The 26,934-nt window shown below is 50.3% G+C and overlaps 1 protein-coding gene across 1 annotated transcript in view; it reads right to left on the bottom strand.

Moving 5' to 3' along the window:
* PKD1L1 (polycystin 1 like 1, transient receptor potential channel interacting) overlaps positions 1 to 26,934 on the bottom strand; it is a 138,540-nt gene that overhangs the window by 45,994 nt on the left and 65,612 nt on the right. The window contains exons 28-42 of the mRNA XM_064575588.1: positions 24,516 to 24,728; positions 23,282 to 23,524; positions 21,394 to 21,504; positions 21,146 to 21,300; positions 19,860 to 19,960; positions 9,011 to 9,203; positions 8,443 to 8,526; positions 6,547 to 6,754; positions 5,422 to 5,528; positions 4,518 to 4,740; positions 2,892 to 3,065; positions 1,636 to 1,755; positions 1,502 to 1,547; positions 1,070 to 1,116; positions 35 to 433 (exon numbers count right to left, since the gene is read on the bottom strand). Of these exons, the coding sequence (XP_064431658.1) occupies positions 35 to 433; positions 1,070 to 1,116; positions 1,502 to 1,547; positions 1,636 to 1,755; positions 2,892 to 3,065; positions 4,518 to 4,740; positions 5,422 to 5,528; positions 6,547 to 6,754; positions 8,443 to 8,526; positions 9,011 to 9,203; positions 19,860 to 19,960; positions 21,146 to 21,300; positions 21,394 to 21,504; positions 23,282 to 23,524; positions 24,516 to 24,728 (2,424 nt within the window). The remainder of the gene's footprint in view (positions 1 to 34; positions 434 to 1,069; positions 1,117 to 1,501; positions 1,548 to 1,635; positions 1,756 to 2,891; positions 3,066 to 4,517; positions 4,741 to 5,421; positions 5,529 to 6,546; positions 6,755 to 8,442; positions 8,527 to 9,010; positions 9,204 to 19,859; positions 19,961 to 21,145; positions 21,301 to 21,393; positions 21,505 to 23,281; positions 23,525 to 24,515; positions 24,729 to 26,934) is intronic.

Raw genomic sequence — 26,934 nt, 5'->3', positions numbered from 1 at the left:
ACCGCCTCGTCCGAGGCTGTCGCTAGGCACTCTACTCCGCAGCAAGTGAAGGGTCTATTCCTGACTTTTTAAAAGACGTGAGCAAACCCATGTAAGTATAGAGCAGAAATGGCCAGCACTTTGGAACAAAACTCAGGGCTGTCTCGGGTGGGCCTGGTGTCCATGTGACCAGAGCGTCCAGCCTCATCGGACCCAGCTCCCGCTGTGCGGCCCCTGTGTCTCTCAGGGGCCCAGGACACAGGAGGGGGCCCAGCATTGCACCCCCAGCCCCGACGTCACCTTGCACATGGACAGCGCTGCGGGTCCCCTTCTCCCTCGGGGCCTGCTGGCCGGGGTTAGCTCCGTAGGCCTCCTGCTCTGGGCACAGACAGCCCGCGCTCCGGCCACCTGCTGCCCCCCTGCAGGCCCTGGTGCACTGCGAGAGACTGTGACCCTGGAGGAGACAACATGGGGATGGGGTTAACACCTCAGCACCCACAGTTCTCTGTGCCGCATCGTGTCCTCCGCAGCACGGCTTGCAAGCTTTCTCAGGAGCTGGGCCAGCACCTCCACAAGCCTCAGGCTGGGGGGAAGGCTCTGGAGAGGAGGCATGGGCAGCCCTGGGACCAGCTCATTTGCATCCGCAGAGGGTGGTGGGGCGCCCGTGGGAAATGATGGGGTGGCTGCAGCCAACAGCAGTGCCAGCTGCCCTCCGGGAGGCCGAGCAGGGGGCAGGCGGGGCTCACCGCGGAAGGGCAGAGAGGCAGCCCCACGCAGGGGAGCAGAGGGGACTGAGGCCTGGACATGCGCCTGGGGACAGCGCGCCCACGCAGGACGGGAGCTCTCAGGAGGGAGGCGGAGATTCAAAAGCACAAGGAACCATGCGTGCCCCAAACGTCCGCACCGACCAGCAACCACACCCCTTCTCGTGTGGCCTCCACTGGGACTCCGGACAGTGGGCCTCGAACCCCCTGGGGAACAGCCCCCTCTCTCTGCAGGACCTGCCCTGCTCGGGGTCTCCCCCTGGGCCTGACCAGCTGTGTCCGGGCCACGGCCGAGGGAGACACCAGAGAAACATAATTGTATTTACCTCGTGTGTCTTCTGGGCGTCTGCCGTCCTTCCCCGGGAGTGAGGGCCTGATTTAAACGGAGTCCAGGTTATGACGTTAAAGGAGGGATCTAGGGTTCTTTGGGAGAGAGCCTCCTTCAGGAAATAGCCCTCCCTGCGGCCCCACCAGGACGGGCCTCCCTGAGACCCAGGACGTGGCTGCCAGTGTGGCCTGTCCACGTGGCATCTGGGCGTGGGCTGCACGGCCCCTTTCATGCAGATGGAGTGAAGCCCTCTGTCCTGGCAGTGAACAGCAGTGAACACGGGGAGCAGGAGACCCGAGGTCTCCTTCGCAAGCTGGCCTCTTGAAGAGGACCAGCAGGGTCGGACGGGGGAGACCTCATCATCTGCTGTTGCTGTGATTTGTAAACAAACAGAAAACACCTTCCCGGCTGTTCTTAAATGCACACTTACCCTGAGCTGCCTCTGAGGGTGCTCTTCTCAGGGGCCTGCGGGCTTCCTGCAGAAGGAAGGGGGTTGTTCAGGGCGGGAATCCCGCCATGTGGGAGGACCCGGGACAGCAGGGCACACGGGCGGGCTGCCTGTACCTGGCTGAGCCTCAAGATCAGCGACAAGAGCTGAGCCCCGGGAGAAGCCAGCAGGGTGCACAGGAGACCCGTCCGGAAGGACCCGGCGGCGGCATCGGGGGCACCGAGAGCCCACGGGAGCTGTAGGAAGGCAGCGGTCAGGGCAGCCGGAATGCATCCGCTGTAGTCACCAAGGTCTTTAATGTGAATGTGTACCCTGTGTTTAACCAAAGCCCTGTCTCCCTGAACCCTTGGAAACAATGGAAACTCACAAGGAATCCTTTTGTTTTTCCAATATACACATCTTTCCAGATTGGATGAATGTTTTCTGCGTGCCCACTTTCTGCCAGGCACGCCTCGTGGGCCCCCGGCTGAATCCTTGCTACAATCTGATGAGAAGGCGTCCGTAACCCCGACGCGTTGGTGAGCAGAGAAGATCAGACAAAGGTCGACCCCAGAGGGGAGGGCGAGTTCAGGTTCTCGGACCGCGGGCCCGTTCCCGTCCCAGTTGGACCCAGCCTTTCAACTTCTTGCTGCCTGGCGCAATTTATCACCGTCCCTCAAATGCCATGCACCTGTCCCTCGGTTTTAAAGGTTCCGCCAATCTGTTACTATTCTCACACGTGCTCTGAACACTGTGCTCTCTGCTGGACACCATTTCTGGAAAGAGCCCCTCACCACATTCCCAGCCACTGGGGGGACCCTGAGTGGCCACGAGGTTGTCATCAGAAGCAAAATGGACTCTTTCCCCACAGCCCAAAATCATGCTGTGCTTCCATAGGGAGGCAGGGTCCCCACTCCCGCTGCCTGTGCTGATCCATCTCCCTCCTGAGAGCGACCGCGAGGCTGGGGTGGCATCTCTAGGGCAAACGTGGCCCTCAGAACTCTTCCCTGTCTTTTCTGGCCAGAGGAGTTTTAAAATTTGAAATAACTGCCAACCTTAAAAAAAAAAAATCCAGGAGTGTGCTCTGGGACAGTCCGGGCTGCTGACCCCTCCGGAGAAGTCACACTCCGTGGCACAAGGAGGGCGCGAGCTCTGCGTGGCAGGGGTCAGGGAGGCAGGCCTGTGCTGGCTTCACCCCGAGCCCCCCAGCCCGCAGACCCCCGGCTCCATCCAGCCCAGCATCCCCTCTGCAGTGCTCGAGGCCACTGCCTCCCGCCCCCTGTTGGAACCCTTCCGCCAGGACTGCGAGTCCTGCTAATTCCTGGGCTGAGAACGAGTCACACGGCAGGTCTGGGAACTGGAAGCCACTGCCAGGAGAACCCAGCGCCCCCACCTGCTCTCGTCCCGCAGCCGTGAGCAGGGCAGTGAGACAGGCGTACGTGCACAGCAAGGCAAAGACGACGGTGAGGCGCGCCGTGTGCGGGAAGCCGCTGGGGGACGGCCGACTGTACACGGAGGTCCAGACGTGGAAATCCTCCAGGTACTCCGTGAACTTTGAATACAGGAGCTAAAACACACCAGAAGAGAGATGCTGGTCCCGACGGCGAGAACTCCTGGTGGGCAAGCGGTGACGGTCCGGGTGATGGCGCTAGCTCGTCAGCCGGGTGCCGGGTCCCCGCAGACCCTCACCCGCCATGCGCTCAGCGCCCTGGACCTGCGCTGGGGCATCTGCAGCTCGGGGACAAGCTGCCCCTCCACCTCTCCTGCCGCACCCTTGAGGGTCTTCACGCCCTTCTCCTCGCAGCCTCTGTCTACAAGCCCTCCCTGTTCCCAGCACATTCCCTGCAACACAGGTCATTTTCACTAGGCTTTTTGCGCACTGCAGCCCGGGAGCGTGCCGGGCCGCCTGGGTGTCCTCGGTTGCCTGGGCGTCGGCCACGTGGTGGGTGGCACATTACCTACAGAACAGCACTGGGTTCGGAAGGCTCAGTGGAACTCAAGGAACACTCGGTGCTCAAGGCTATTCTAGAAAAACGGTGACGAGCAGCAGAACACAGAAGCACAGCGAGGGAAAACCGTTTTAACGACATGAGAATTATATCTTCATATCAGACCTGCCGTGTGACTCGTTCATATCTGTACCGACTAATACGTACAGATTTCTCCCCACAGGTTCTCAAGCAAAACAGCTGGAGAATAAACAACATGACTGTATTTTGAATAATTGTCTAAGGAAAGCTGGTTGAGCCAGGCATTCAGTTTTGGGGAGCTGAAGAATTTCCATATTGCCGATGCACGCACTGCAAGCACTTTCTTGCTCCATCAGCAGTGCCCGTGACAGGTGGCGACAGGGACACGCTGGAAGGAAGGATCTGGTGACGTGGGAGGACACCAGCCCTCACTGGCCTCTGCCCGTCTGAGACCAGCCTGTGAAACTGGTCACCGGGAACACGAAGCCCCCATCAAAGTGTTTCTACAACTAAACTAAAGAGAATCACAACGTCCAACATGGCCCTTCAGCGATGTCTCTAAAGAAAATTCACGAAGATAATACATTAGGAAGCACAAAATGCGTAAAGTGTCATCACAACTAGATCAAACACATTCCCATATGGGGAGCGATCCGGATGTGCAGAGCGAGTTTCATGGGTGGTTTGTGAGATTTTAGGTGATTTTGTCATTTTTCTTGATCTCTTGCTGTTCTGCCCCCGGATCACACCCATACCGCTGACTGGTCATCTTGGGGTTCAGGATACACAGGGCACTCCCGGCTTTAGTTAGCGGCCCTCTGGACTCCACAGACCGCAGGCAACAGTAAATTCCGTGAATGGTTATTACAGGAAAATCGCCAGGGCAATAACGCCTGGCAAGGGTAACTCATTCTCTCCCGCAGGCTCGCTCGCGGCATCACTTAGGATACGGCCACCTGAGGTTAACTTTAGTGCAGGTTAGTCAAACGGCTGCAGGGGGGAAGCAGAGCTGGTGTTGCAGGTGGCCGGGCGGCTGGCTGGTCACCTACCTTCCAGAAGCCGAGACCCCCACGCAGGCAGCTCAGCTCCCGCTGCACGCGGCCGTCCCGCCTGCTCGCCGCCAACCAGCACTCGGCGGGGAAGAGCGAGCTCTGCCCGTGCCCGGGGGCCAGCACTCTCACCACGACGTGGCTCACGTACCAGGCTGGGGAGGGCCCACGGCTGTCGTGCCAGAGACGGACGCTCCGGAGCGGGCCCAGCAGGGCGGGGGCGCTGAGGACACACAGCAGCCATGGTCAGGCCAGGGTCTGTGCGGTGGGGGCCCCCGCAGGGCGGCCCCAGCCCCGATTCTCACCCTCGGGGGCACCGCGGACGCATCAACGCATGCATGCTACGCAGAGTGACCTACGGAGCCCCTCTGGAGCATGGGGCGCGGACCCCAGACCCAGCTCCCACATGCCTGCCGGCTCCCCGGAACCCCGGGCACTCCAGCTCCATCATGCATGTGTGTCCGGCGTGGACAAGTCTGGAGCTCACCTCTTCTTAGTGAAGATGGGACCCGAACCGATACAGACCGTGAACAAGGTTCACCAGGAGAAAAAGCATTTAGTGCAGTTTCTCCACATTTTCTGAAACCGGCAGGTGCTTGGACTCCCGATCAGTGATCCCTCCCCATCCAAGCGCACGGTCTTTGCATGGCACGTGTCCTTGCTCTTCCCAATTTAGGAGGACCCGAATTAGCTGAGCGGGATCCGTGCCATCTGAGTGTCGGCAGCATGTGAACCAACACCCGTCCTCGCTCCCTCCCGCACGAATCTATGTCAAACAGCACCGTGAACGACTTTATAAGACCGTCCGTGTGCACGCCGACGCTCCTTACTGGACAGTGACATTGTGCATTTTGCTTCCTTGGGCTCATGATAGGGCCACACCGATCGGCTGGGCCTCGCTCACCTCAGGACGAAAGTATGTCTGGAATTCCTTTCAAACAGGGGCCTCTCTGGACAGTAGAGTTCTCTGGGTTCTGAAAACCCATTCTCACCACAGAGAACAATGTAAACCTCAAAACAAAGACACAAGGTGGGGGTTTGAGATCCTGGACACAGGACACTAAGCTGAGCCAGAAAGGGGCGTCCTTGTACCGTCTCCCAGCCCCAGCCTTCCCAGAACCTTCCAGCCCCGAGGGACCAAGGGGACACCCTACCCCATCCCTGGACGGCCCCTCCCACACTTCCCCAGGAGAGACCTGGGAAGGAGCGCCTGTCCTGCCAGGCTGGCCGGATTTCTACATGTTTGATCTAGAAAAGCCAGACGGCAACTCGGATTCACTAGGGCATGTGCTTGTCTCAGGAGGAAGAGGACAGACAGTGGGCACGTCCTCCTTCCTCGGCTCAGAGGGGAGACGGGGGAGGCCTGAGGGCCGTCCAGGGGGCTGTGACCATGACTGGGGTGCATGAGGCACCCTGCAGACCCACATTCTCAGCCGCGTGGGGCTCACCACTCCCCAGTGGGGCGGCTTCAGTGGCCCAGAAACACACGATCAATCGTTCATTTAAGGAAGTGCCTTATTTATTTCCAGTTTTTAAAATCCTTCCCCATCGCAAAGCACATATTTTCTTCGAGAGGTTTCTAAATTTTGTTTTAATCTGTAAGTCTTCAGTCTTGGGGAGCTGCTTTGGGATGTAATGTAAAGTAGAGGTTTAATAGTGCTTTTTTCCACAGCAAAAGCCACGGTCCGAATATCTTGTGGCATGGCCCCTGCTCCTCCCGTGGGGCTGCCCCCGTGATGCCCATCTGCCCCATGTATCCGTCGGTCCTTCTGCCTCACGTGGGGCTGGACGTGCGGGCTGCTCTCCACGGAGAAGGTGGAGAGAGATGAAGGTTCGAGGGGGCGGCCCTGAGGGCGGGGAGGGCTCGCAGGGTTGTGCACGAGGTGGGAGAGGAGCCCCCCACTCTGGATGGAGGAACATGGGGCAGCTGGGAAGGCCAGTCTCCACAAGGGGTGTGTCTGGGGCCGTCACTCCCACCATCCACAGCCTTGCACACCACAAAGTGCGAGTCCCGGGATGACCCGCTCACCTTAGCACTACAGCGGGCAGGAGACCGGAAGCCCGTGTCCACGACAACTGCGTACAGCTGGTGGCCGGGGGGAGCATCTTCTTGCAGAAAAATGCAACCAGCTTTCTTCTTCTCGTGACGATCTACACGTCTGCTTTTAGTAACCAGAAGTGCATAAAGAATCGTAAAAACCACCACCAAAATACTGGGAAGCAGGTTCTCCGGGTGGCTGTAAACGAAAGGAGGGGAATAAATGGTAAATTATGAAAATAAACCGTCAGGCAAAGACTAACCAACGCCCCCCACGCTGGCTCACGCTCACACACTCACACACACAGTCACACACACACAGAGGCCCCTGCTGGCCTTCACTGATATGTTTGTAAATGCCTGTCTGTCTTGTAACTGGGAGGAGAAAGTAGATTCTTACGGGGAAGGAGGCCAAGAAGGGAAGGGTGGAGGGCATAGCGTGGCCTCTTCCGTCCCCATGTTAGGATGGGTCTGAGCCCCTCAGGGGAGGAGCTGCTGCAGGCTGACTCAGGAGCAGGGACTCGGACAGAGATGCCCGGTGACAGACCAGCTTCCACATCTGAAGCCCATGTGGTGCTGCCACTCACGGCCTCTGAGGAGCTTTCCTGATGAAACGTGACAAGAACACCGATCTCACTGCTCAGATGAAGACTCAGGAGTACGATGTCTGTAAAGTGCGTGGACATGTGGGCGTAATGGACGCTCCCTCCCTCCTGGCGACCATGCCTATCTGCCCCATCCCTCCCGCCCTGCGTGCTTGGGCTGCCTGCTCCCCGCCGCACCTGGCCCTCACCTCCTGCTCCCAGGCACCATGGCTGCCTGGGGGTGGAGGGTCACCGAACCCTCCAGACCCGCAGAGTGGGGTCCACTTTGAGTCACTAGTGCCGGGACCCTAACCTGGAGTCTTACGGGACTCTGACGGGGTTTCAAAGGGCAGGCAGGTGCTCTGCAAGGATGCTGTCCTCCCAGAATGCACCTGCCCCTGCCTGACTCGAGGTGTTGCCTTTTATCTGGGCATCCCGAGGGCTGTCCCTCTCCTGATGGCTTGTCCCCCACCCGTCATATCTGAAACCACAGCTGTCCTGAGCCCCACTCACTGGATCCCTGGTGTCAGTAATCCACTTACTGGTCTACAAAGCAATCAACTCTTTGATGATGGATTAAATAATAGGGTACGGGACAGAGTTCCCCATTACATCAACATAAGAGAGACCCAACGCACACCAGGAAATGCAGACTCAGCCACAGATGTTCATTCAGCAAACACACACTCCGTGCCTGCTGGGACCAAGCCCGGTCGGTGCTCCGTGTGGGTGACCTGGCGGAGGGCTCCTGCCCACACAAGCACACCCCTACTAACCCACAGTCCAGAATCCAAATACACCTGTTCCAGGTAAAACGATGGCCACAGAAATAAGCTTGAGTTGAAATCTATTATCTAAAATGGGACAGTTTGGGGGCGCCCGGCTGGCTCAGTTGGAAGAGCGTATGACTCTTGATCTCGGGGTCGTGAGTCCGAGCCCCATGTTGGGTGTAGAGATGACTTAAATAAATAAATAAACTTTAAAAATAATAGTAATATGATAAAATGGGACGCTTTTGAAGAGAAAGAGGGAGCTAATCAGGATGGGCAGACCACTGTGTCCTCACTGACGAGAATGACCGAGTGAGCGCTGACTGACCAGGTTCATGGTGAGCCAAAGCTGAGCTCGACAGAAAGTATGCTGACTTTCTCGTGTTTTTACGTCTCCTGTCTGCGGATGTAGGTACAGACGGAGAAGATTGCAAAATGCAAAACAGTAACAGGTGACATGGGTTTCTGGCATCTGCAGGATGACACATGGGCATCCCGCGTGACCCCACTGTGATCTAGAAAGTGAACCTCACCTCTGCCACTTGGAAACGTCACTCACTGAAAAACTGGCGTTCAGGTTTCTTCTTGCGACAGAGACCGGCGCAAGGCGGTCGTAGCTAGGAGGGAGACGCGGGTTAGGACGCCAAACGTGTGCCGCGAGCCTACAGTGTCACGTACGTGGGTTAACGGAGGGGCAGAAAGGGTGACAGGTTCTAGCAAGTATAACTTCGTGCAGATGGCTCAGTGTCCACACGTGCGTGGTCCGGCTCAGCGCAGAGGCCGGCGGGCGTAAGCCCAGCCCCACTGTGCGCGGATGTGTCCCCACCGACCAGACGCCCACCAGCGCGGTTCAGGAGACATCGGGGGACACCTACTGCAGCTGTCACCTCAGGGGTGAGCCCTGAAAAGCCAGACCCTGCTCTCCTAGAGGCTGCAGCCCAGGGAGGGCCAGGCTGCAGATGGGGAGGGGCGCACACACCAGGTCCTGTTGCCGTTTGCACAGGGACCACGGCCAGGGAGGCTCAGGCACCCGGCCCCGCGCGGAAGAAAATGCAGTCACCTCTCGAAGTCTCGAGTGTGTCTTCAACAGCACGTCTGTACCTGCAGGTCACTTTTTCTGGAGACGCTCCTGGCTGTGCAGAGAAGCTTGCAGATTTCCACTCTCTCGCTTCCCAGAAGAGGCACTGGACCCACTGGAAACGCACCTTGTAGTTCACTGCTGGCGCGAAGTATTTGTTCGGAGGGCTTCTGTCATAGTCAGCGTCTAGTAAGGATAAATATCCCAAGCTGGTGTCTAAAAAGAGAAAAAATAAATACACCTGAAGTTTGCAGAAAGGCATAATGCATTCCCAGGCGGCCAAAGCAGTGGACAGTGGGGCAGGGAGAGGCCGTCTGGAGCCTCCTCTCCCGGGGCATGTAAACTGCGAGCCAAATGGGTCCAGGCAGGCTCCCACTGCCGATTTTCATGGGGGCTGGCAGAGTGTTGGATATGTTTGCCTATATTCCGGGTCCCTCTGGACACCCGGAATGGGCCAGTCCCCCGCCCGGGAGATACAAGACCCGGGAGGCAGCCTCCCCAGCTCCACACACCCCTTCCTGCTTCTCCTTGGCCCGTCAGCCAGTTGCCAGTCCTGGGTCTGCAGCGGTCCCCAGAAGGACAACGCAGTGGCCGTGTGTCGTTAGCCTATCACTTGGGGGTAACTTTTTATGTTTAGAAGTAAAAATATTTAACATTCCATTTATTTAAAATTTCTCCCTAAGACTTTTTTTTTTTGCTTTTTTTTTTTATTATGTTATGTTAGTCACCATACAATACATCATTAGTTTTTGATGTAGTGTTCCATGATTCATTGTGCATAACACCCAGTGCTCATGCAGAACGTGCCCTCCTCAATACCCATCACCAGGCTAACCCATCCTCCCACCCCCCTCCCCTCTAGAACCCTCAGTTTGTTTCTCAGAGTCCATAGTCTCTCATGGTTCGTCTTCCCCTCCAATTTCCCCTCTTTCATTCTTCCCCTCCTGCTATCTTCTGCTTCTTCTTCTTCTTTTTTTAACATATAATGTATTATTTGCTTCAGAGGTACAGATCTGTGACTCAACAGACTAAGACTTTTTTTTAAGATTTATTTATTTATTTGAGAGAGAGGTGGGCGGCGGGGGGGGGGGGGCAGAGGCAGAGGGAGAGAAAATCTCCAGCAGACTCCCCTCTGAGAGCAGAGCCCAAAGCGGGACTCAATCCCACGACCCTGAGATCACGACCTGAGCCAAAATCAAGACTTGGGACACTCAACTGACCGAGCCACCCAGGCATCCCCTTCCCCTAAGACTTTTAATAAGCGATGTTGTGACAATTAGCTACTAACCACTTGTAAAAATAGGAAATCAGATCTGTATCTCACCTACAGGATAAGCACCAGAGATCTAAATGTAAACACACATGGAACCGTGCAGACACAAAAAGAAAACATAAATGTGAATGATTTTCTCTCATAACCTGGGCATAAGGAATGAATTTCTATAAGGACTCACAATCTAAGAGTAATTTTTAAAAAGTTGATAAATACTATTTTTTACAAAAAGCTTTTGCAAAGCAAAACAGCCCAATAAAAACAAAGTCGGAAACTCTAGGAGTCAAGAAAAAATAAACCCAAGAGAGAAATGGATGTGTATGAAGAGTTCACCAAAAAAAAAGTAGGTAATGACCTTTAAATGTATGAAAAAATGCTCAAATCACAACATAAATTGCATATTAAAACTACCATTTCTCAAATATCCATCTGGCAAAATTCAAAATCTTGAAAACAGTCTGTTGGCAAAGCTGTGGGGAAACAGGCCCTATGCTCATAGTGGGGGGGCATGGAGTTTGGCAATATTTACGGAAACTGCACACACGCTTAACCGTTCGACCCTGGAATACTGCATCTAGACACTTCCTATGCCCCTGAGTATCTACATTTTTAATAAGGCTTAGATATTTGAGCAATAGAAATGTCTCACATATTTTTTAAAAATTAGATAAAAACAGGGTGCCTGGGTGGCTCAGTTGTTTAAGCGACTGCCTTCGGCTCAGGTCATGATCCTGGAGTCCCGGGATCGAGTCCCACATCGGGCTCCCTGCTAGGCGGGGAGTCTGCTTCTCCCTTTGACCCTCCCCCCTCTCATGTGTTCTCTCTCATTCTCTCTCTCACAAATAAATAAATAAAATCTTAAAAAAAAAAATTAGATAAAAACAAATGGAGATCAGGGGCGCCCGGCTGGCTCAGTCGGTGGGGCACGTGACTCTGGATCTCCGGGTTGTGAGTTTGAGCTCCATGTTGGGGGGTTAGAGATAACTTAAAAATAAAAAAATCTTAAAAACAAACAAACAAACAGGAAAAGCAAATGGAGAACAATAACCCTTCATGTTAAACATATTTAGAAAAAACAATAAACCCAACAGTCCATAAAACTGTCAACGGAAGTCCATGCCGAAAAGAACTAATTCAAGTAATTTTCGACCATGTACTCTTAGGACTCTTAGGACAATGTATTCTAAGAAAGTAAAGTAAAACCTGACAAAAAGAAAGGGGTGGTTAAGCGTCTGCCTTCGGCTCAGGTCATGATCTCAGGGTCCTGGAATCGAGTCCTGCATTGGGCTCCCTGCTCAGCGGGGACCCAGCTTGAAGATACTCTCTACCTCTGCCTCTCCCCCTGCTCATATTCTCTCTCTCAAATAAGTAAATAAATAAAATCTTAAAAAAAATAAATTGCCATTGGGAATCTGAATTTGATAACAGATTTGTCCATTTTAAAAAGAAACCAAGAGATTGGGGGTGGAGCAAGATGGCGGAGGAGTAGGAGACCTGGATTTCGTCTCCTCTCAGGAATTCAGCTGGATAGGGATCAAACCATTCTGAACACCTACAAACTCAACAGGAGATCGAAGAAAAGAAGAGCAACAACTCTCTCATCAGAAAAGCGACCACTTTCTGGAAGGTAGGACGTGCGGAGAAGGGAATCCGAGGCGATATTCCGGAGGATAGATGGCGGGAGAGGGGCCTCCGTCGGCCGCTTCTGGCAAGTGATAGAACCACGGAGCACAAAATCGGAACTTTTAAAAGTCTGCTCCGCCGAGGGACGTCACTCTGGTGGCTAAGCGGGGGTGGAACCCTCCGGGACAGTGTGGTCTCAGGACCCTCGGGTCACAGAAAGACCGGGGGTGCCTGAGTGCGGCAGAGCTCCCAGGGATCGGAGCAGGGAAGCCGGCTGCAGAGGCGGAGCCCAGGCGCGGGCTCTCAGCTCGGGGCGGCCATAAACCGTGATCCGCGGCACAGTCGGGCCCCTGCTCCTCCAGCAGGGACCCAACAAGCGGCAGATCCGGGGAGACTCCCCTTCCTCCCCCGGGAGGAGCCGCGCGGGAGAGCACCGCAGGGATCTGCTGGGTTTGGAGACTCCACCCGGGGTTGGGTGCCGGGGATAGAAACGCGCGGTCACAGGCCGGGTGAGCACGGAGTGCGGCCGGAGACCAGGGAGACGGGAGTGACTGACGGCTTTTCTCTGGGGGCTCACTGAGGAGCTGCCCGAGTTTTCGGCTCCTCCGGGGCAGAGATTGGGAGGCCGCCATTTTCACTCTCCGCCTCCAAAGCTGTACGGAAAGCTCGCAGGGAACAAAAGCCCCGGAGAGCAAACCCGAGCAGATGACTTAGCCGGGAGGGGGCAAGGGCGGGGCAATTCCGCCTCCGGCAGAGACATTTGGAAACCACGGCAACAGGCCCCTCCCCAGATCAGCGAGAACAGCCAGCCAAGGCCAAGTTTACCAATCAATGAGAACGGCAGAACTCCAGCGCTAGAGGACTACTGCACATAGAATTCACGGCTTTTTTACCATGATTCTTTAGTCTTTTAAAGTTAATTTTTTTTTAACTGTCTTTTTGTCTTATTATTTCTTTTTGAATTTTTCTTTTTCCCTTTTTCAACCAACATCTTATCAATCCCTTTTTAAAAAAAAAAATTTTTTTATTTTTCATTTTTAGAGTCATATTCTATCCCTTCATAGTAGTTACCCATATTTTTGGCTTATATATATAAGTTGTTCTCTCTTTAAAATTTTGAGATAGTTTCTTCTAACAGATTAAAATATACCCTAAATCTCTAGTATATGGTGCTTTCTATTCCCCTGACTGATCACATCCTCTCCCCTTTTTTCTGTCTCTTCTTCTCTTTTCTTTTTTTAAATCCTTTTCTTTCTTTTTTCAAACAACTTCTTATCAATTCCTTTTATAACATTTTTTATAATTTCCATTTTTACAGTCATATTCCATCCCTTCATCATATCAACCCTTATTTTTGTACATATATAAGTTTTTCTTTCTTTAAAATTTTGGGAGGCACTTTCTCCTAAAAGACCAAAATACACCCCAAATCTAGTGTGTGGCACTGATCTATATACCATATAGATCATATTTGATCACATTCTGGTTTTCCTTTTGTTGTTGTTGTTCTGTTTTGTTTGTTTTTGTTTTTATCTTTTTTTTTTTTTCTTTTTCTTTTTTCTCTCTTTCCCTTTCTTATCCCACTGCTTCAGGTCTTTTCTGATTTGTTTAGAGTATATTTTCTGGGGATGTGGTTACTCTGCTAGCATTTTGTTCTCTCATTAATCTATTCTCCTCTGCACAAAATGACGAGACGGAAAAAATCACCTCAACAAAAAGAACAAGAGGTAGTACCAACTGCCAGGGACCTACTCAATACGGACATTAGTACGATGTCAGATCTAGAGTTCAGAATCATCACTTTAAAGATACTAGCTGGGCTTGAAAAAAATATGGAAGTTATTAGAGAAACCCTTTCTGGAGAAGTAAAAGAGCTAAAATCCAACCAAGTAGAAATCAAAAAGGCTATTAATGAGGTGCAATCAAAAATGGGGGCGCTAACTGCTAGAATAAATGAGGCAGAAGAGAGAATCAGTAATATAGAAGATGAAATGATGGAAAATAAAGAAGCTGAGAAAAAGAGAGATAAACAACTACTGGATCATGAGGGCAGAATTCGAGAGATAAGCGATACCATAAGACGAAACAACATTAGAATAATTGGGATCCCAGAAGAAGAAGAAAGAGAGAGAGGGCCAGAAGGTATAATGGAGCAAATTATAGCAGAGAACTTCCCTAATTTGGGGAAAGAAACAGGCATGAAAATCCAGGAAGCACAGAGAACCCCTCTCAAAATCAATAAAAATAGGTCAACTCCCCGACATCTAATAGTAAAACTTACGAGTCTCATAGACAAAGAGAAAATCCTGAAAGCAGCTCGGGAGAAGAGATATGTAACCTACAATGGTAGAAACATTAGATTGGCAACAGACCTATCCACAGATACCTGGCAGGCCAGAAAGGACTAGCAGGATATATTCAGAGCACTAAATGAGAAAAATATGCAGCCAAGAATACTCTATCCAGCTAGGCTGTCATTGAAAATTGAAGGAGAGATAAAAAGCTTCCAGGACAAACAAAAACTAAAGGAATCTGCAAACACAAAACCAGCCCTACAGGAAATCTTGAAAGGGGTCCTTTAAGCAAAGAGAGAGCCTAAAAGCAACATAGACCAGAAAGGAACACAGACAATATACAGTAACAGTCACCTTACAGGCAATACAATGGCACTAAATTCCTATCTTTCAATAGTTACCCTGAATGTAAATGGGCTAAATGCCCCAATCAAAAAACACAGGCTAACAGACTGGATTAAAAAACAAGACCCATCGATATGCTGTCTGCAAGAGACTCATTTTAGAACCAAAGACACCCCCAGATTGAAAGTGAGGGGGTGGAAAACCATTTACCATGCTAATGGACACCAAAAGAAAGCTGGGGTGGCAATCCTTATATCAGACAAAGTAGATTTTAAACCAAAGACTGTAATAAGAGATGAGGAAGGACACTATATCATACTTAAAGGACCTATCCAACAAGAAGATCTAACAATTGTAAATATCTATGCCCCTAACATGGGAGCAGCCAATTATATAAGGCAATTAATAACAAAAGCAAAGAAACACATCGACAACAATACAATAATAGTGGGGGACTTTAACATCCCCCTCACTGAAATGGACAGATCGTCTAAGCAAAAGATCAACAAGGAAATAAAGACTTTAAATGACACACTGGACCAAATGGACTTCACAGACCTATTCAGAACATTCCACCCCAAAGCAACGGAATACACATTCTTCTCTAGTGCCCATGGAACATTCTCCAGAATAGATCACATCCTAGGTCATAAATCAGGTCTCAACCGGTACCAAAAGATTGGGATCATTCCCTGCCTATTTTCAGACCACAATGCTTTGAAACTAGAACTCAATCACAAGAGGAAAGTCGGAAAGAACTCAAATACATGGAGGCTAAGGAGCATCCTACTGAAGAATGAATGGGTCAACCAGGAAATTAAAGAAGAATTAAAAAAATACATGGAAACCAATGAAAATGAAAACACAACTGTTCAAAATCTTTGGGATGCAGCAAAGGCAGTCCTAAGAGGAAAGTATATAGCAATACAAGCCTTTCTCAAGAAACAAGAAAGGTCTCAAGTACACAACCTAACCCTACACCTAAAGGAGCTGGAGAAAGAACAGCAAATAAAGCCTAAACCCAGCAGGAGAAGAGAAATCATAAAGATCAGAGCAGAAATCAATGAAATAGAAACTAAAATAACAGTAGAACAGATCAACGAAACTAGGAGCTGGTTCTTTGAAAGAATTAACAAAATTGATAAACCCCTGGCCAGACTTATCAAAAAGAGAAGAGAAATGACCCAAATCAACAAAATCATGAATGAAAGAGGAGAGATCACAACCAACACCAAAGAAATACAAACAATTATAAGAACATATTATGAGCAACTCTATGCCAGCAAATTAGATAACCTGGAAGAGATGGAGGCATTCCTAGAGATGTATCAACTACCAAAACTGATCCAGGATGAAATAGAAAACCTGAACAGACCTATAACCACTAAGGAAATTGAAGCAGTCATCAAAAATCTCCCAAAAAACAAAAGCCCAGGGCCAGATGGCTTCCCAGGGGAATTCTACCAAACCTTTCAAGAAGAATTAATACCTATTCTTCTGAAACTGTTCCAGAAAATAGAAACGGAAGGAAAACTTCCAAACTCATTTTATGAGGCCAGCATTACCTTGATCCCAAAACCAGACAAAGACCCCAACAAAAAGGAGAATTACAGACCAATATCCCTGATGAACATGGATGCAAAAATTCTCACCAAAATACTAGCCAATAGGATCCAACAGTATATTAAAAGGATTATTCACCATGACCAAGTGGGATTTATCCCTGGGCTGCAAGGTTGGTTCAACATCCGCAAACCAATCAATGTGATACAATACATTAACAAAAGAAAGAACAAGAATCATATGATCCTCTCAATAGATGCAGAAAAAGCTTTTGACAAAGTACAGCATCCTTTCTTGATCAAAACGCTTCAGAGTATAGGGATAGAGGGTACATACCTCAATATCATAAAAACCATCTATGAAAAACCTACAGCAAATATTATTCTCAATGGGGAAAAACTGAGAGCTTTCCCCCTAAGGTCAGGAACGCGGCAGGGATGTCCACTATCACCACTGCTATTCAACACAGTATTGGAAGTCCTAGCCACAGCAATCAGACAACAAAAAGAAATCAAAGGCATACAAATTGGCAAAGAAGAAGTCAAACTCTCACTCTTTGCAGATGATATGATACTTTATGTGGAAAACCCAAAAGACTCCACCCCAAAACTGCTAGAACTCATACAGGAATTCAGTAAAGTGGCAGGATATAAAATCAATGCACAGAAGTCATTGGCTTTCCTATACACCAACAACAAGACAGAAGAAAGAGAAATTAAGGAGTCCATCCCATTTACAATTGCACCCAAAACCATAAGATACCTAGGAATAAATCTAACCAAAGAGACAAAAGATCTATACTCAGAAAACTATAAAATACTCATGAAAGAAATTGAGGAAGACACAAAGAAATGGAAAAACGTTCCATGCTCATGGATTGGAAGAACAAATATCGTGAAGATGTCAATGCTACCTAGAGCAATCTACACATTCAATGCAATCCCCATCAAAATACCATCCACTTTTTTCAAAGAAATGGAACAAATAATCCTAAAATTTGTATGGAACCAGAAAAGACCCCGCATAGCCAGAGGAATATTGAAAAAGAAAAGCAAAGCCGGTGGCATCACAATTCCGGACTTCAAGCTCTATTACAAAGCTGTCATCATCAAGACGGCATGGTACTGGCACAAAAACAGACACATAGATCAGTGGAACAGAATAGAGAGCCCAGAAATGGACCCTCAACTCTATGGTCAACTCATCTTTGACAAAGCAGGAAAGAATGTCCAATGGAACAAAGACAGTCTCTTCAACAAATGGTGTTGGGAAAATTGGATAGCCACATGCAGAAGAATGAAACTGGACCATTTCCTTACACCACACACAAAAATAGACTCCAAATGGTTGAAAGACCTCAATGTGAGACAGGAGTCCATCAAAATCCTAAAGGAGAACACAGGCAGCAACCTCTTTGACCTCAGCCGAAGCAACTTCTTCCTAGAAACATCGCCAAAGGCAAGGGAAGCAAGGGCAAAAATGAACTATTGGGACTTCATCAAGATAAAAAAGCTTTTGCAAAGCGAAGGAAACAGTCAACAAAACCAAAAGACAACCGACAGAATGGGAGAAGATATTTGCAAATGACATATCAGATAAAGGGCTAGTATCCAAAATCTATAAAGAACTCATCAAACTCAACACCCAAAGAACAAAGAATCCAATCAAGAAATGGGCAGAAGACATGAACAGACATTTTTCCAAAAAAGACATCCAAATGTCCAACAGACACATGAAAAAGTGCTCAACATCGCTCAGCATCAGGGAAATCCAAATCAAAACCTCAATGAGATACCACCTCACACCAGTCAGAATGGCTAAAATTAACAAGTCAGGAAACGACAGATGTTGGCGGGGATGCGGAGAAAGGGGAACCCTCCTACACTGTTGGTGGGAATGCAAGCTGGTGCAGCCACTCTGGAAAACAGTATGGAGGTTCCTCAAAAAGTTGAAAATAGAGCTACCCTATGATCCAGCAATTGCACTACTGGGTATTTACCCCAAAGATACAAAAGTAGGGATCCAAAGGGGTACGTGCACCCCGATGTTTATAGCAGCAATGTCCACAATAGCCAAACTGTGGAAAGAGCCAAGATGTCCATCCACAGACGAATGGATAAAGAAGATGTGGTATATATATACAATGGAATATTATGCGGCCATCAAAAGGAATGAGATCTTGCCATTTGCAACGACGTGGATGGAACTGGAGGGTATTATGTTGAGTGAAATAAGTCAAAAAGAGAAAGACATGTATCATATGATCTCACTGATATGAGGAATTCTTAATCGCAGGAATCAAACTGAGGGTTGTTGGAGTGGGAGGTGGGGTGGGAGGGATGGGGTGACTGGGTGATAGACACTGGGGAGGGTATGTGCTCTGGTAAGCGCTGTGAATTGTGCAAGACTGTTGAATCTCAGATCTGTACCTCTGAAACAAATAATGCAATATATGTTGAGAAAAAAAAAAAGAAGAAGAGGAAGGTAGCGGGAGGGGAAGAATGAAGCGGGGGAAATCGGAGGGGGAGACGAACCATGAGAGACGATGGACTCTGAAAAACAAACAGGGTTCTAGAGGGGAGGGGGGTGGGAGGATGGGTTAGCCTGGTGGTGGGTATTTAGGAGGGCACATTCTGCATGGAGCACTGGGTGTTGTGCACAAACAATGAATCATGGAACACTTCATCTAAAACTAATGATGTAATGTATGGGGATTAACATAAGAATAAAAAATTAAAAAAAAAAAAAAAAAGAAACCAAGAGGGCGCCTGGGTGGCTCAGTTGGTTAAGCAACTGCCTTCGGCTCAGGTCGTGATCCTGGAGTCCCGGGATCGAGTCCTGCATCAGGCTCCCTGCTCAGCGGGGAGTCTGCTTCTCCCTCTGACCCTCCCCGCTCTCATGTACTCTCTCTCTCTCTCATTCTCTCAAATAAATAAATAAATAAAATCTTTAAAAAAAAAAAAAAAAAAAAAGAAACCAAGAGCTCAGAGTGACCGGTTCTCAGAGGAAAAGAGTCACATCCCACACAAATGTGGAGACAGGAGACAGGGGCATCAGCCAGAAGCCAATCCCCGAGCGAGGACCACAGCCTGCAGAATCAGCCCGACCTGTGTGTTTATGCCGTGTGGACCCCTGAAGCAAGCTACCCGTTTCTTGCCCTTGGGGGAGAACAGAGACCCCGGTGAGGGCCAGGAGGGGCCCGGGAGCTGCAGGGAGGCCCTCGAGTCAGGCCCCTGACGCTGGGTGGCAGAATGGCAAACAAGAGAGGCAAACATAGATGCCAGAGGAGCAGCCAGCAGGGAGATCTCGGGGCTCGGGGAAGGTCCACCAAATCGGCCAAAATGGAGTGTTGATGCAGAGGTGACTGCGGTCTGGCCGAGATGGGCCACCTGCTCTGACGCGGCTTCCTGTCTCCACCACGAGTGAAGAAAGACACTGCTCTCCGTGCATCCCTTCTAACAGCTCTCGTCATCACATGAACAACTACAAATTATGGGCACCTGGGGGCGCAGTTGGTTAAGCGTCCGACTCTTGGTTTCGACTCGGGTCGTGTTTGGCCCAGGCCGTGGGATCAAGCCCCACGTCCGACTCTTGGTTTCGGCTCAGGTCGTGGGATCGAGCCCCACGTCGGGCTCCGCGCTCGGTGCATTTGCTTCAGATTCTTTCTCTCTCCCTCTGCCCCTCCCGGCTCAAACTCGATCTCTCTCTCTCTCAAATAAATAAATAAAATCTGTAACAAAATAAAAATTAACATATGGAACCTTGTCCACTGACCTCTCGGAGGACCAGCAGGTGCATACACATGCACCGTCTGCTCATCCCAGGCGTAGACCTTCCTCACGAGAAAATCAGAAGGAGTAGGTTTCTCAGAGAACCTAGGATGGAAAAACAATGCAACAGTGTCTGGTTCTGTTTTGCTTTTTCCTCCCAAAGACCTTAGTCATAGGATTTTGAGCAAACACCCTGTTGACAACAAGGACACAGGCCGGGACTCCACGGCGCCACTGGGCTTTCGGTAAGAGCCACACAACACTGTCCCTCCTCACTCATTACAGAAGAAAACCTTCAGCCCGAAACACGAATGGCGCAGCCTGCGGGAATAACACAGTACCGCTCTGCACACTTGGGAAGGTGGGCACTGAGGCAGATGCACCTGCTGGTCCTAGTTACCTCCTTGCAGTAACTGCGAGCAGCCAGAACAGGAGGACGGGGGACGGTGAGCCCCACGCGGTCACTGAGAACCTGGTCAGAACCAACTGACCTTTTATCTGCGTGACCTAAAGAATTAAGGGAAAACCCAAAGGAGAAAAGAGATTTGCTCCCGGTAACAGTTTGGCTCATGTGGCAGGAGAAGGGTGGAGCCAACGATACACAGGGACACCATGGTGCACGCGGTGTAGACATCCCCCTGCAGAAGGCCACGTGGCTGAGGGCCCCACCCGAGCAGGGCAGTGGGACAGGGGGAGGACCCAGCCTGCGGGGAGGAGAGATGGTCTAACAGAACCCGGGCCCATCCAGACGGACAACGAACTCCCACAGCCGGTGGCTTCCATGGACACTGTCAATGCAGGATTCCAAAAAACCTTCCCAGGTGGCCACTTATTTAGTGCTCCCTTGTGATCTGTTCATGAAATGGGCCTACCCAAGCCTCACAAACTCAACATCGTTGAGAAACAGGGTTCATTTATCGAGTCTCCTCTGACACATCATCTGAACACATTTTTTTCTTTAAAAAAAAAAAAATAGAATTCTGACCCAGGTCTATACTGGGAGAGAGCACTGGATTCCGATGAGGCCCCCTGTGTTATCACCGACACTCAGGTGTTTCTTACTCTAACAAGCTCAGCGGGCAAGAATCCAAGCTCAGGGAAACAAAGCAGGAAGCTTACTCCCCAAGCAAGTGTCTATGTCCCATAACTTCGTTAGACCACGAGCCTCAGGACTGCGTGGAAAGTGAATTTCACTCCCTGGTTTTCACGAGATGTTCACGATTATCATGAATCATGTTGTCCTTCTTGTTGCCATCTGGACCCCATGGTGGCGGTCCCCCCACAACACACCTTACCAGCACCATGACCGGGAAAGCTCTCAGAACAGGCCTAGAAAATTCTATCCTTATGTGCAGAGACTCCTGGGGGTTTGCAGAATGCCCGATGAACCGATGAACATTCACTCTATCCCGGAACAGGACAAACGTCATCTCAGTTCTATTTTCCTGTCCCAAAATGGAGAGCAAGGTCAGCAAAGGCAGGAAAAGCCAGCCAGTGTGGTCTGCATGAACTCAAGGCAGCTTGGAAAGACCCCTCACCAGGGCATCCTCCTCCCCGAACTCCACGGTCATGGGCTCCCTCAGCCGCCACCTGCTGATGGGTCTCCTGCTGGAGCAGCTGAACAGGGACGGGGCGACCACCTGGCCAATCTGCGGACAAGAGTGCCTAGGAGCAGTGGGGCCAGCAATCACACCCCTCCCGTGGGCCATGCTGGGCACCTGACGGTAGGGGGCAGCGTGGAAAAACGCGGCTCCTTCAGCTGGTTAGAATGGCAGGACTGGGGGACGCCATGCTGCCCTTGGATGATCACTCTCACTACCTTGACAATTTTTAGTCTCTAAAGCAGTTTTGTTTTGTTTTGTTTTTAACTGGGGGGGAGGGGCAGAAGGAGAGAGAATCCCAAGCAGACTCCCCACTGACTGTGGAGCCTGATGCAGGGCAAGATCTCAGGACCATGAGATCACGACCTGAGCCTAAATCAGGAGTCAGATGCTTAACAAACAGCCACTCCGGTGCCCCGGTAATCTTGCTATTTACTTGGAAAGCTCATACGAAAGAAAGAGCGGCAGATCATAGACAATCAGGAAGCGACAGAAAGGGGTCCAGAACACCTCCGCTCAGAGAACCTGTCTGGGGACGCCACATCTGAAACCATCTCTATGTACCAGCTACGTACACGGCACACAATGCACGTTCTGCGTTTTTTGCATAAAAGCTTCCAAAGTCACTAAAATTCTCCAGCTGACATCATTAACTGGCTATTTATAGATGATCATAAATCATTTAAATCACCAGTGAGCTGGGCCCCCGTTGAACATTCAGGTACAACGCTATTTGGGTTATCATGAACCATGTTGTGTTGAACAAATGAAGCTACCCATCTTGCTTTGAGTAAGTCTGCTCATCTCCTCTGTAGATTCCTGCAAGTACAGCGGCAGGTCCGGCGTCTGAAGCATCTCGGGAGCGCTGCTCGGGAGCATGCACCTCGGATGCCCGCTCGCTGCACCTCCACACAGGTGAGTCTCTTTAAACAACTGCACTGCTGTGCACTAAAAAATCACTTTCATTTCTGTTTCCTTACTGCTCGTTAGTCTGATTTTCATATGCGGGTTAACCATTTCTATTTCTATTTCCCTAAATAATAAAAGGTCAGTGTTTTATAAGATGAGCGTTTGTTAGCAAAAGAAGCTGCCCATCATTAATTGGTGCATTCATCCATCAGACATCATCAGGTACTTGAGCCAGGCTGGGGGGTGTGGAACACACAGAAAATGCCGGGCTCTGCCCTCCCAGCTCCCTGCCATTCCTGGGGCCCTTCAGATGGTTTCTTTTTCTTTCTCTCTCTCTCTTTCTCTCTTTCTCTCTTTCTCTCTTTCTCTCTCTCTTTCTCTCTTTCTCTCTTTCTCTCTTTCTCTCTTTCTTTCTTTCTTTCTTTCTTTCTTTCTTTCTCTCTCTCTCTCTCTCTCTCTCTCTCTTTCTTTCCTTTCTTTTCTTTCTTTCTTTCTTTCTCTCTTTCTCTCTTTCTCTTTCTTTCTCTCTTTCTCTTTCTTTCTTCTTTCTCTTCCTTTCTTTCTTTCCTCTCTTTCTTTCCTTCCTTCCTTCCTTTCTTTCTTTCCTTCTTTCCTTCCTTCCTTCCTTTTTAAAGATTTTATTTATTTATTTGAGAGAGAAAAAGAGAGAGAGGGAGAGCACGTGCAGGAGGAGAAGCAGAGGCAGAGGGAGAAGCAGACTCCCCTGCTGAGCAGAGAGCCTGATGTGGGGCTCGATCCCAGGACCCTGAGGTCATGTCCTGAGCTGAAGGCAGATGCTCAACTGACTGAGCCACCCAAACGCCCCACCACCCTGATCCCTTCTTCCTCATCAAAGCATCATTACTGCACACTGGAGGTGGTCATTGGAAGGGGCTGGTCACCCGCCACATTGTACCTGACCAGGAGCTTGGCCCCCTGGATACGGGTTCTTCTTGAAGAGCACGAGGCGGCTAATGTAGCATGCGCTCTGCGTTTCCACCCCTGTAGGACTCTGTCCAGCCAGGTCTGCAGGGAAACGCACCTGGACGGAGCCCAGGCCCTGCACGCAGCTCTGCAGGTCGCGATGAAGAAGCACGTGGAACTCCATCTGCCCAGTGCTGACGTGGAGCCGATGCTCCTTGCTTGCAGAGAGGCCATCCTGAAACGGAGCCCGGAGAGTCAAACGTTCCCAGTGCAAATGAATAAGTTGTCTGGGATCCGGAACCAGGGGCGAGGCGGCAAATAATGGGAAATGCGGCCCATCTCAGCGTGGTTGGGATTCACGGGCCCCAGCGACTATTTTGATATAAAGCTATAAATGCCCAATAACAATAAGATGTAAACTGCTTTCTTTGGTTTTGACTCATCTTCCTGTGATCTTATTCATTTTGCAACAAGTGTGATACTTCGGTTATATTTCTTGCAGCTTCTTAGCCCATCCAGAAGGAGCCTGAACGTCCCGTGGACTTGGCAGTGGACCTAAGCCCTGCGCCGTGGGGGTCAGTGAGGGCAGATATAAGGATGTGTAGAGCACGCATGCAGAGTTGCTAATCCTGGTTGCTATTACGAGATTCAGCTTGAGCTTTTGTTTATTTTCTGATTTCCCAAATGTAAGGTAAACGAGTAGGTCTGGGCAGGAGGGCAGATAAATGAGTAGGAGAGGAGAGACAGAGCCTGTCTATTAACTTACTGCTTCTTAAAAGTGTTGGCCATTTCTTATGGGGAAAAACCCAGTAAATCCCAATTTCCCATAGTTACTGCAACAGAAATAAACTTGGGTGGATTTTTCTGTAGTTGAATATCAGAGAGTTGCTCTTTACACTAATGCACATTAGAAATCCTTTGCACTACTTCTCTTCACTCCTCAAGAAGCAGAAAGTGTGCTAAGAAATGCTGGTTCTAAGTCCAGCGCTGCCCCAGATATCCCGAAGGAAATCTCCCAAAACACGGAAGGATGGAGCAGAGAAACATTTCAGAGGAACATGAATAGATTCGCATGAAACACTTGAAATTCAACACCCAATTTCCAAGGACCCCGCGACCACCCAGAACAATCACCATAGTACTTCCGAAACCAATTCTATTTTTGGTTTCTAGAAGCAGTTACCAGAGGAGATGGCTGCTACCCATGGAGAGAAAGTCGGGCTTACCAACAAGAGGTCTGAGATGACCTTAATCCCCTCTTCTTGCAGGTAGCTCGCAGTCCTCGGTTTGTCCTGGTCATATGCTTCCAAGACTTCGGACACCAGCAGGATGAGCTCAAGCCTTGACCCCTCATCCACCGTGAGCCTCCCCGACAGTGGGCTCTGAGCCAGGAGTCCCCGGGCGGCTTTGAGGATGAGAGCCGCGCTCGTAAAGCCTAACTGCAGGAAAAGAGAAGGCAAACGGAGACTCTGCCCATACCTGCCTCTTCCTTCGCTGCTGGAAATAAAAAACCAGCACCATGGCTCGAGAGGGCGGGGTTCGAGCCCGGATTTGGAGTCTAGCGGATTCTTGGCCTACACCACTGGTGCCAATTTCTTCTCTGGTCTTCAGTCTCCTGACCCACGAAACCACCACAGAAAATAAAGGTCTCTGATGGCCGTTTATGTTAAGACGCTACTTGCTTTGAACCCAACAACCGCTTCACAAACCCTGAAATGGGCCCCACCGCCTCCTACAGGCGTCTGGAGCGCACAGACCCTCCTACGGTTCCCAAAGAACCAAGGCTTCTCCCTGCAATGCCCTTACTCTGCACCTGCTGGCAAAATCCTACTCCTCTCTTTTCCTTAACCCTTAACAGGGACCATTTTCGGACCCACACGGAAGTAGAGAGAATAATACAGTGCTATGACAGGCCCCCTCCCAGCTGTGACCTTTACTCATCGCAATAGATGTTCTATCCCTCCTTGGACTTCTTTTTTTTTTTTTAAAGATTTATTTATTTATTTATTTGAGAGAGAAAGAGAGAGAGAACAGGAGCAAGAGGGGCAGAGGCAGAGGGAGACTCTTAAGCAGGTTCCATGCCCAGCGTGGAGCCCAACATGGGGCTCGATCTCACAATCCTGAGATCATGACCTGAGCCGAAATCAAGAGTCAGATGCTTTGCTGACGGAGCCCCCAGGTGCCCCTCCCTCCTTGGACTTCTGAAACAATATTTAAACGCAAATCTCAGGTATTATTTCTACCCACCAACATGTCAGTATGTATTGCTGACAGATGAGAACTCTTTCTAAAGACATGCCCATGAGCTCACGTCACCTCGAGCAAGATGAATCATGATTCTTCCCACTTAGCTTTTAAAAACAATTTCAAACGTCTGCCATGCGAAGTGCTCTGCATCAGCACCTTTCTGGAACACTCTGTCATCCTTGTCATTACAGGACCTGGCATGTTTATCGAAGCATATGTGTTCCCACATGCAGCTTCACTCATCGGTGCCCGAAAGACAGGACTAAATGATCTGCTTTGTCCCTTAGCAGGTCCCGGGAATTGCTAATAAATGCACATCCATGAGATGAAATTAAGATCCCACTATCTGGCAGTCATGCTTGTTTAACCAAAACGGTAATGTTTTGGAAATAACTCCCTGCAATGAAACCCTGTTCGCCAGCAGTAAAATTAAGCTACTCTGGAAATTCACTGACGTCGCTATTAAAGGCACCCTACCCGAAGGGACTTATCATGCAAATGGAAAGAAGAATCTCTTACTTGAACTCAAACAAACGCTTTAAGGAATACATCATGGCCGCTTTTCACACCGGACGTTTTTCAACCCAAACGATCGGAAATGTTTTCTGGAAATGACAGGCATGCTCAGGTTTGTGCACCGCTGAGCCAAGGGCCGTGGCAGACCCTGGAGCATGCAGACATGTGAGGAAGACTGAGGCAGGGAGGTCTGGCTTCCAACAGGTGCACCCTCCTGACCCGGAGGGGGGTAATTCCATCCCTGGGAGCCTGGAGCCCAGGAGTGGCCTCGGGACGGGACCTCCCGGGGGACGTGACGGGGTGAGGGGGGGCACCTCCAGGCAACACTGTCGACAAGTGGTGCCCCTTCTCCACGCCCTCCTCCAGCCTGGAAGCCAGAGGGGAGCACAAGCTGAAAGGAGCCTCGTCCCTGCACCGCCCCAGGAAGCCCACCTACTAAACACCTGCGTGTGTGGTGGGGACAGACGTGGGTCTGGTCGGGCCGCCGACACGCCAGGGCTGGTCCGTTATTGACCCAATCCAGTCTGAGGTGGAAGACAGACAAGCAAAAAGGAACCGTGAGTCATGGGTGCTGGAGCGCCCAGACGCAGTCACGCGTGGGTTTGTCCAGAGAAAGGGGACTCTGGCTGCCGGGCTCTGGAGTCCTCAGAGCAGGGGGCATTTGAACCTCGCCTGGAGGAGAAACCAGCGCTAGTGCTAGTGGGAGCTCTTCAGGCTGAGGGAGAACACGCTGTCTCAGGGATACGAGAGACGTTCAGGGACGGGAGCATGGCAGGTGGCCGTGGGGAAGGTGCCAGGTGACGGCAGAGGGGCTGGAGACGGGTCAAGCGCAGGGGTGAGGCGGGGGAGAACTGATGTCCTCGAGCTGCTGGGGAGTCACCA

Source organism: Mirounga angustirostris, unplaced genomic scaffold (genome assembly GCF_029215605.1).
Source record: "Mirounga angustirostris isolate CCGP_5_RB_7025 unplaced genomic scaffold, mMirAng1.0.hap1 SCAF_12, whole genome shotgun sequence".
Classification (NCBI taxonomy): domain Eukaryota; kingdom Metazoa; phylum Chordata; class Mammalia; order Carnivora; family Phocidae; genus Mirounga; species Mirounga angustirostris.
Note: the sequence above shows the minus strand (reverse complement) of the source record. Positions and strands in the feature narration are given on the sequence as shown.